This window comes from Bufo bufo, chromosome 8 (assembly GCF_905171765.1).
Source record: "Bufo bufo chromosome 8, aBufBuf1.1, whole genome shotgun sequence".
Lineage (NCBI taxonomy): Eukaryota > Metazoa > Chordata > Amphibia > Anura > Bufonidae > Bufo > Bufo bufo.
This window is the reverse complement of record NC_053396.1, coordinates 98,918,097-98,928,500: the sequence shown is the minus strand read 5'-3', so window position 1 is coordinate 98,928,500 and position 10,404 is coordinate 98,918,097. Positions and strand designations below refer to the sequence as shown.

At 38.6% G+C, this 10,404-nt stretch overlaps 1 protein-coding gene across 1 annotated transcript; it reads right to left on the bottom strand.

Moving 5' to 3' along the window:
- Positions 1 to 1,708: 1,708 nt before the first annotated feature.
- LOC120977264 (cis-aconitate decarboxylase-like) lies at positions 1,709 to 5,768 on the bottom strand. The gene is made up of 6 exons (XM_040405113.1): positions 5,675 to 5,768; positions 4,319 to 4,373; positions 3,968 to 4,155; positions 3,544 to 3,648; positions 3,249 to 3,454; positions 1,709 to 3,146 (listed from the first exon to the last, which is right to left on the bottom strand). Exons 1-6 carry the CDS (start codon positions 5,693 to 5,695, stop codon positions 2,225 to 2,227), a joined length of 1,497 nt encoding a protein of 498 aa, XP_040261047.1. The 5' UTR covers positions 5,696 to 5,768; the 3' UTR covers positions 1,709 to 2,224.
- Positions 5,769 to 10,404: the final 4,636 nt, after the last annotated feature.

The following is a 10,404-nucleotide window of genomic DNA, read 5'->3' as shown; positions in this document are numbered from 1 at the left end:
AAAGGGGTGAGCTGCTGTGGAGGTCCCATTTTAAGTTGGAGGGGCACTGGGGGGGCGAGTGTTAAAGGGTGGGGGGCTATGGAGGTCACTGTTAAGGGGGTGAGATGCTGTAGAGGTCACTGTTTTGGGGGCATACAGTCAATATCTTTTAATGACACACACAAACATTAAATAAAAAGGATGAAATTTAATCGTGCAAAGCCGAGTCCTTCTGTTAGTATATATATATAATCTGTTGTTTAAATGTGTTTTTAAGTTTCTTCTATGGCTCAGTAGACAATCATACTCAGCATCAATGTTGGATTGTTGGATTGGCCTCTGTTGGGATTAGTTTCTGACAGAATTATGGGGCCCAAATTTCCAACAGAAGGCAACCCCATTGGAAACCAATCACTTCCCACCAGGGCTGTGAGACAACCCCTTTAAACGTCGGTGTTTAGTATTTCTACTGCTCAATACTGTTGTCAAAAGTACCTTTTTTTGTGATTTGGTTTTGACATAAAGAACGCAGGCTGTATGAAAAATATTTTACTGTATGAAAAATATTTTTCAGTAATATTTTACTGTATACTGTATGAAAAATATTTTATTTAATATTTCACAAATAATGTACAAAGCAGTTGAAGTCATAGTAGGTACCTTCAGCAAGGCTCAGCTATCATACAGCAGAGCACTGTGGTTGGTTTACATAAATCAGCATAGTTCACTAACATTTCAAGACTCTACACAAGCCGATGAATCATAAATCGAATTCCCTTCACCTCTAAATAGATAAATGATCAGTTACAGCAGAAGTTAAGTTCTGCTCACTTCTAGACTGAACATAAAAATACTGTATGAAAAATATTTTATTTAATATTTCACAAATAATGTACAAAGCAGTTGAAGTCATAGTAGGTACCTTCAGCAAGGCTCAGCTATCATACAGCAGAGCACTGTGGTTGGTTTACATAAATCAGCATAGTTCACTAACATTTCAAGACTCTACACAAGCCGATGAATCATAAATCGAATTCCCTTCACCTCTAAATAGATAAATGATCAGTTACAGCAGAAGTTAAGTTCTGCTCACTTCTAGACTGAACATAAAAATAATTTAAGTGGTACTCAATGGACCCCATTGAAATATACTTTTGACAAGGTTTCAGTTGTTTGGACAGAATGGTGCTACATGCTGCGCTAATCTAAACTACTGATGGAGGCTCCTAATGGAAGAGCGAACATAGAGGTCTAGAAGGTAGCTGACACAAAATGTTAGGATATAATTAATCAAGATTATTTTAAAAGTTTCTTCATTTTTAATTAGTTGTGAAGGATGAACTTCCCCTTAAATTGCATAACGTGCGCAAATCAGCAGACCTGTGAGTGAGAGAATATTGCTTTGCAGCAGCTTTCACAGTCAGTGGCAGTCACCCCCATATAGGATAATCAGACTTGTCACATATTTAGGACAATTTACAGTGAAAGACCTGGAAATACATGGAATCACATGCAACAACCTAACAACATTGAATACATTTAAATATAAATATACATAAATATCATCAAGACTTAATTAACATATAAACAATATCCTTCACATAGTCTTATACAAATATTGCATATGGTAGTTCAAGTGTACTCTTCAAAAACCCCTGTAATTACAAGAAAACTTTCTAAGGGTGCATTCACACTGCCGGATCTGCAAAATACAGATGCGGTCCGTGTCGCATCCACATTTTCTTGCAGACACATTGACTTTAATGGGTTTGCAGTCCGGAAAAGTATAAAGCAGGTTCTGTTTTTTGCAGAACGGACATACAGATGCGCACAGTGCTCGAACGGCATCCATGTGCTGTTCGCATTCATATGTCTGTTCCACAAAAGATGTCCCATACTTTGCTGCAAAATGCAGACCCATTGAAGTCAAAGCCAATAAGGGATTCAGCAGATAGGAGTTTTTCCTTTATATATATATATATTTTTTTCATTCCCTTTGAACCTACTTCTTGCTTTGGCTCAAAAAATGCAATGTCTGAACCCACCCTAAGAAAGGAAAGCAGGGGTGAGGCCCTACTAAACCTTTTAGTTTCATATTTTTTGTGTGTCTGTGTGTGGCAACAGAAACAGGGCAGGCTCTTGCTTTGCATTTCCAGCTCCTTGCATATGGTGCATTGAAATTTTTTCTTGTCCCCTTTTTAACTACAAAATATTGCATATAATAAAATAATTTTCTTTTGAAAATTTACTGGAGCAGATGTGGTAACTGTGAGCTGTCTGTGACACTTTCTAGATTTTCTACCATCTGTATTACACCTTCAATTTGGTCCTCCTGTAGGACGTGTCTAGCATTGGACAAAAATTTCTTCAGTAGAGATTCTCGGCTCAGAGGTTTTCTCCAGTGCCCATAAAAAGTGTGACATTTTTCAATCATCACGTCTCCATTTTTCAGCAGCAGGACCACTTCTCCATACATCTTGTCAAAGTTGGCTTCATTGTCTTGTGGGTGTTCCACTACCACTTTGCTCAGCAGGTTATGGATTTCCTTACGCAATATTTTGTCTTCATGGAAAGACCTGATATTTACTTCACCATCTAACAGTGCAGTGCAGGCATTGAACTGGAAGGAGTGACGAGCCTGATGTTCTGAATCTGGATAGGGTCGGTTAATGTATTTAGAGACTGGAATTCTAAGAACAATTGTCTGGATAGTGGATGGGTCAAATGATCCATATTGCTCTTCAAACCTGCTTCTCACTGAAACAGCAGCATCAGCTATCCAGTGCATTCCTAAATGTGCTGGAAAAGACTTGAAAGCAATGTCTTGCTTCTCAAGAAGAAACTCATACTGCTTTCCTGGTGAGGTGAGGGCCTTAGGCTGGTAGTCACTATAAAAAGCACTAAAACCAGAGCAGCCAGGCACCTCATCAAGTATGAGAGAGTTGGCCTCCATACCGTTAGCAGCCAGAATGGCGGCTTCAAGACCTAACCTAGTTGCATTACCAATGTGTAATGGCTTGGCTAGAGTGGCAGCATTTGCCATTGGAGCACCAGCGAGAGAGGCTGCAATTGCCAGGGCGTGGGTGCATTGATCTTTGTTTAATGAAAGGAGCTTGGCTGAAGCTGCTGCACTCCCCATGGTGCCAACAACAGAAGGTGGATGAAACCTGTGTACAGAAAACATTATACCATAAATTAGTTCCAATTTGCTATAATAGAATTTTCTTATGCAATGGTGATTATGTACTCGGGTGGAGCTCACTACTCACTTTTGAGGAATATTCTTTGCCTCACTAGAAAAACTCATCAGTCTTCCTTGTATTTCAATGCCCACATTGAAAGCTGTCAGGAGCTCCTCACCACTGACTCTTCTGGCATGTGAAAGCATCTGAGACAGTGCCAGAATGGCAGGAAGCACAGCGCCTGATGGATGAGTGGCAGGATGCCATGTGTCATCAAAGTCCATGGAGTGAACCTGTGTGAATAGGGACATCATCTATACAAGCCTAATTCTATGATTCTATTACGTTATTATATTTTCTTTTGCTGTGTATCTTTACTTACAGCAACTCCATTGGCATAGGCTGCCAGGGTTGGTGAGAGCTTCAAACCTTTTTGGCCAAAGACTGAACAGAGGGTAGAATTGCCATGAGCCGAGAAATGTAGGTCCTAAAACAATGAATGATATAAACAAGAATATAAATAATATTGATATGCTAGAAGTACAACTATCCAAGATTTAAGCATGACACGGATATAACTGATCCACATATCTCAGGAGTAATTACTGACATGCATAATACTTATGTGACTCCACCATTTACAGTTTCCCTAGAGATGTATCTACTGCCTTATAACTTCGGCTCAGAAAGCAATTTACTGTATTACAAAAGTGATCACAATGGACATACACTGTAAATCTATCTGCACTCATCTCCTTCTAATGTACCCTACGTGTAACTATATAGTCACCCAAGACATTCTTTACCTGGCAGTATTTCAGCACAATGTTAAAGACATGTGTTGTGCTGCCAACCAGTCCCACGCCAATGTTGTCCAGTATCATACGTTTACTTCTGTGGCGGACGACATCAGACAGATGCTCTGGGCGTGTCCCATTAACAAATGATGCAAAACTGTTTGTGACCGTGTCTTCCAACTGGTTTCCAATAACCACTGAAAAGAAGAATAATTTAATAAAGTTCTATACAGTATATCCTTTATTGTTGTTTCATCTCAGTCCATGCATTACTATCATTCTTGTAAAATGAGACTTTGATACAGTCACATTTGTAGGGACAAACCTAGAACTTTGGGGGGCAACAAGATGATTATTTACCTTTCGCAGCTGACTTGTGAATGTGTCTTGATAGTTCAGGAATTTTCTTGGTGCTCTAGAAAAAAAGAGAAACATTGTAACTGGAATATTTGTAGTCTGCACTCTAACATTTCTTCTTAGGTTACATTCAATATAGAACACACAGAAGAAATATTCTAGAATAAGAATCTGTCAGCTCGCTGCCTTTTTTTTTTTAGCAAATAATACTTCCCATACTACTATATGCTATGTCATTCCTTCTTTATTCCTACTATCGATGTATGACAAAATTAAAAGCTGGTTATTAAAATCCCTGTAAATAGGTTGTGTCCAAGCACAGTCTGACAGTGTCAGCAATGACTGGACACCTTCAGACTGTGTAGGAACATACCTCTTTGACAAGTGAAATAGTTGCAGCTATTTGCCAAAATATTTCTACATTTACAGGAGAAATAACAAAAGTACAACTAAGAAACTTAAGGAAAATGCTCCAGAATTGTTATTTTATGGGGAATATAAGTATTTATTGAAACAAAGATTTCAGGGGAGTTGATGGATCCACGTTACGTGGCATTTATGTACTATTTAAGCCTTGTCTAGCAGTGCAATAAATACTTTCAGTTTACTGAACTTGCCATATGGACAATGAGGCACACTTACTAACGGTGTATGATATTTAGAGATCATAACTTAGAAGAGGCTGTCCAAAGAAATCACAATTTATCACCGTATAGATTTGGGACATCTTTGCTAGAATTACTTTTCTCTTCCTAACACCACCATTATCTTGCAGCATAAAGCTGACATGTGGCATTAATAAATCTGGCGTATTTTACTTTTTAAAAAATCCAAGTTCGCTTCTCTAGACAGTCTTAAAATCTAGCAAGGCACTAAAATGCCAATTTAAAATTCATTTGTGTAAGCACCCTTACAATATAACTATCTGAATAGTTTCTGTTGCAAAAATTAGAAAGTTACATTTGGGTGTAATGCTTGATCCCACCACCAGATGATGCTCGACTGTCATATGACAGAAAATGCAGGCGATGGAAATATTTAAAAGCATTGAGGGCATATATTTGGGAGATAGAATGTAATAAATACATATGTAACAGTAAAGGTGGTGGGATGTGATTTCCCCCTGAAATCTAATTGGGTTTAAGACCACAGTTTAGTGAGTTTCTTCTTCTCCTACATTTGTACTATCATAAAGAAGAAATATAATAATAATAATAATACTGATTACAACAACATGCAGTTACAGCAAACCTGAACCTGGCACTAGACACATTAAATGCACAGTATCTATCTTGCCTTGTATCTAGTGCCAAATACAAAAGAAAAAGGAATTTGAACAAAATTATTTAAAAATCTTACATGGACAAGGGTGGAAAGCATCTTGAGCACAAGGTGTCTTCTGAGCTGCAGAGTTGAGTTTTGAGTTGTCCTGTTGTATTGCCGTCTAGTTTCTCCAAGTCTGTCCAGTGATATTTATTCAGTTCTGCATCCTTACATCATTGTTTTCCATTTTTACATCACTGTCATGTCAAAGGAAATTGGTGGAGCTAACCTGGAGTTTACACCCCTGCAGCAGGTGGGGCCTCAGACAGGGGATTTCTGGAGGAAGTAATTTACCTGACCTCTTGGCAAACATGGATCCTTGGTCATGTCACTATAGTCATTATCTTGTAGGTTTCTGTTTCTGAGAATTCTGTTCCTCATTGTGTCGTCTGATACAAGTATGATCATCCTGCATCCTTACATCATGCCTCACACCTACATCATATCCTTCTTATTATAGTTGCTCTGACACCTCCATAGCAATTTCTGAACTAGTAAAGTTGTTTTACTAGTTCAGGAATCTGAACTAGTAAAATTGCTCAGTACATTATTTGGAATATTACCTAAGAAGTCCAAGGTTTTATCTACAGGTGACCATTCACCTTACATAGTTGTCGGAACGCTTGTCTGTCTGACCGTTTTTCCTTACATGCCGGGATCCCCCACATGCACGCTCATCTCAGTCGGCAGACACCTCTGCAAAAGTTTTAACTCCCTTCAGAACAAAAGGATCATGGTTATTGAAATCCAACATTCTCAATCCTTCTTCCCCTTATTATCTGTTGTCAGGGTAGAGTTAGTTGGCACAACATCATACACAATAGATGTTCAGCCGGTCCTGCTAAAATTGTCAGGCACGTTTGAAATTCATCTATTTTGTATGGCCATCTAAAGCCTGATTTACACTTCCGTGTCCGTGCTCAAATCTGTGAGAAGGTGGTCAGTGATGCCTCCATGTCTGTGAAGGATTCAAGTGTGCTCCATGTGTCTGTTTGCTGTCCGTGTGTCATCTGTGTTTCACTGATACTGTGCAGCTGAAAAATAATTTTCAAAGCATCTCTTCCTAATGATCTATGAAACACGGATGGCATCCATATTGTATCTGTGTATTTCAGGGAGCCATAGGCTATAATGGGTGTGATGGATCCGTGAACACGGACAAAATAGAGCATGCTAAAATCACGGACCGTGGGAAAACACTTTAGAATGAATGGGTACATATGGGGTCCGTGGAGAATGCGTACAGCACACGTACGTGAAACACTGACGTGTGAATGAGGCTTAAGGCTGAGTTCACATAATCCGTTCTTCTGAACTGTCAGAACAAAAAAAAAATGGATCCGTTGATTTGAACATCAGTTTTGATCAGTTTATATCAGTTTGTGTCACTTTCGTCAGAGATCAGTTATTTCTGAGAGGAGAAAAAGTCCTGCATGCAGTTCTCAAGAAGGGACAGATCAGTTATGTTTAGTGTAAACTGATAACTGAGCATAACTCAAAATAACTGATCATTTTTTTATTATTTTTCTGTATTTCTGACCTCAGGTGTCGGGTTATATACAAATTATTTTTTATTAATTGTATTAATTATTTTTCTGTATTTCTGACTAATCAGATAAATGCAAAGCTAAACGGCGATGTAAACTCAGCCTTAAGTGTCCTAATATGGTCCTCAGGTGTCGTGCTATATACAAATTAAAACATTGTTCAGATTAAAGGAGTTGTCCAAAAAATATTTTAAGTGCCAGAGAGCAGGGGATTGTATGAAATAAAGAAAAAACCCTTTTAAGCACCTTTTAAATGTCCTGCTGCTCCTGCCTCCTTAGCTCCCGTCCCTACCACTCCGATCCTCACTGGTCCTGCAACTGTTATGTGCTGTTCATTGTTCACATGACTGTCACTGGCTTCAGCGGGTTTTATTTTTGTTTGTTTTTTTGCTGCACATGCGACAACTAACACCTCTGCAGTAGCATTTAAAAAAAAATCTTGAACCCTTTAATGGGGCACATATTCTGTATCTCTTGTATATAAGAGCATACAACGAATGTGCAATGTTTAAATATTTAAAACAGACACTCAGGGTTGCAAAAAAAGGTGAAGGCACTGGGGTAACCTGGATAAGTTTAGGACAACACTGAGGGTTTTGGTAAAAGGATTTTTTAAATAAATTATTAAACCACTTTACAATGACATAGCAGTTAGCTCAGCTAGAGCTTTACCATTAGCATTATGATGTCCTCTGCATTCTAAATCAAAAACATCTCCCAAGAATGAGAAGGCTCAGAGGCGACTCAGAAGATGGTAACTTTTCAGAACTGAGAGGGCAGAAGAAAAGGATAGTGAAGCTATGAACAGGTGAAAAGGACAGAGTGTGCTACTTGATCTTAACCTGATCTTAGGTGAAACCATCCACATATAAAATAATATGATATTATCTCTTAAGGGCATGACCACACGGTCAGGTTTTTTTATGCAGTTTTGAAAGCCCAAACCATGAGTGAATTAAAAAAAGTAAAAAAAGTCATAACTGTCCTTTACACTTTTTCTCGTTTTATGATCCACCTCTGATTTTGGCTTCCAAAACTGCATCAGGAATCCTAACCATGTGGCCGTACCCTTATCATTTGCGTATGTTTTTTGTCAGTTATAAGTCTGTCTTTGATTGGTGTGTCTGAGCAAAATTTATGAAATGCACGCCATAATAATATATTTGATGTGCAATGTGGTTTACAGCTATATGTGTAAAAGTACACCAGGGGGTTGCCTGGCGTGGAGATTAAACTTTTCCAAAAGTCACACATATTCCAGGTCTAATCTCACTTTTGTCTCTCAAAGAAAATTTGACCAAATGTCGCAAACCAAATATAAACTGCAATTTCTGAGCAAAAAAAACGCTGATTTGATAAATGTTCTCCCAAATAATTGTTTATAATCATACCAACAATTCTGACCATTCTTAACCCAGAATCAAGGACCAATTCAATGTCTCCCGTGTAATATTGTTAAGAACCTTCATACACATGGAATGAGCACAAGAACAGGACCAACAGTCCATTGGAAATGTTAAAGATTTTGATTGGTTAATAGTGAACATTTTATCGTATATGTGTTGATTGCGGATAAGCAGCCTCCTGTGAGGTCTGTAGCTGCTGATTTCTGAAGACGAGGCATATAAAGTTGGTTAAAAACTGTTACTGTAAAAGTTTATTCACACAGCACATCTACGGAGTTACCACAATAAATACAATATAAAATAACATAGTGTGAGTCAAATACTGAGACACGTTTCCTTTATCATGACTAATAATGGCGTCATACACCTTGACAACATCTATAAAGTGCCTAAAATAGATAGTGTATTGTAAAATTCAGCACAATACGTCCTTATGTTACTGATTAGCTAAAGACCCATTCTTAGCCATGTTATATGTTAGTTTCAATATACTGACCTTATAACCCAGTGATTCGTCAAGGAAATAGAATATGTTGTTATATTATCTGTGTCTAGAAGTGTTTGGGTGGAGATGGAAAATTTACTCTAGTTTTTTTTTCTCTTTCACATCCTTGTCTCACTGTTGTTTAGCCAGATTGTTTGTTATCTATTAACTTTAGTTTTGTTGAAAGGAAAGTGAACGTAATGGTTTTGTTCTAGTGTCACATCATGTAACAAGTAGTGATGAGCGGTAGGGGCAATATTCGAATTTGTGATATTTCGCGAATATTTAGTAGAATATTCGTCATATATTTGCGAATTCGAGATTATTTTCTTGATTGTGAAAATCGGCAATGTATTATTAGCGTAATGTGCACGAAATGCCGGCGTGGGGTAGGCAACTTTTCTTTTGGTTGCTAGGGATGTTGCTAAACTGTGACAAAGCCTTCTCATTGGCTCACAAGCTAGAAGAAGGGAGGGATGGTCACCTGATGTGTACTGTGTTAAAAAAAAAACACGAATATTTGTCATTACAAATATATAGCACTATATTCTAAATATTCTCAAATTCTCGAAGTGCCGATATTTGCGATAAAAAGTTGCTTTTCGAATATTCGCTCAATACTAGTAACAAGACAATTGTGTCAAGGACACCATTTCATAGCACATGATAAGGGAATTTCCCATCTGGGACATTGATAAAATATGCCATCAATGTCAGATAGGTGCGGGTCCCACCTACGGAACTCACTGCTGTCTCCAGATTGAGGCCCCTAAGTGAAGAAGAGCAAACCATACATGTGCTGTTAGGTCTTTTTCACTGCTATGGGAGTTCTGAAAATATGTGTATTAGGTACTGCGCGACATATACCCCTTTTAGTCTCCTTGCCTGTTCGCCACTTTGAAGGTCCGCAGTAAATAATACAGAAACTCACAGATTTTTTTGGAATACCTTATCCTGGATGTTCATCTGCGAGAGCTGTTCTCCTGCGTCTTTCTGGATTTTTCTTTTTTCTTTTCTTTTAAGTGCCGTTCAGGATGAGGAAAGGTGTAGGGGGCTGGACCCAATAGTTATTTGTGATTTTTTATAAAATACAGAGCTTGCCCCGGCCGGTGGCACAGCTCGTGGTTTAAAAGGAGCCGCTTGTTCGCGCTCGCACGGAGCGCTGCGTGATGTCACGGCAGTAGCTACGGTGGACCAGGAGGACCAAAGTTACTCCAACGCGTTTCGATTATCCCTGACGAAGATTAGCGAACTAATCGAAACGCGTTGGGGTAACTTTGGTCCTCCTGGTCCACCGTAGCTACTGCTGTGACGTCACGCAGCGCTCCG

What these genes read in the sequence shown, in the direction of transcription:
- LOC120977264 (XM_040405113.1), bottom strand. Translation starts at nt 5,695, where the DNA reads ATGCTTTCCACCCTTGTCCAT. An exon ending in TGCTTTCCACCCTTGTCCAT is followed by an intron (nt 4,374 to 5,674) that starts GTAAGATTTTTA and finishes CTTTTTTTCTAG; the next exon opens with AGCACCAAGAAAATTCCTGA. An exon ending in TTGTGCTGAAATACTGCCAG is followed by an intron (nt 3,649 to 3,967) that starts GTAAAGAATGTC and finishes TCATTGTTTTAG; the next exon opens with GACCTACATTTCTCGGCTCA.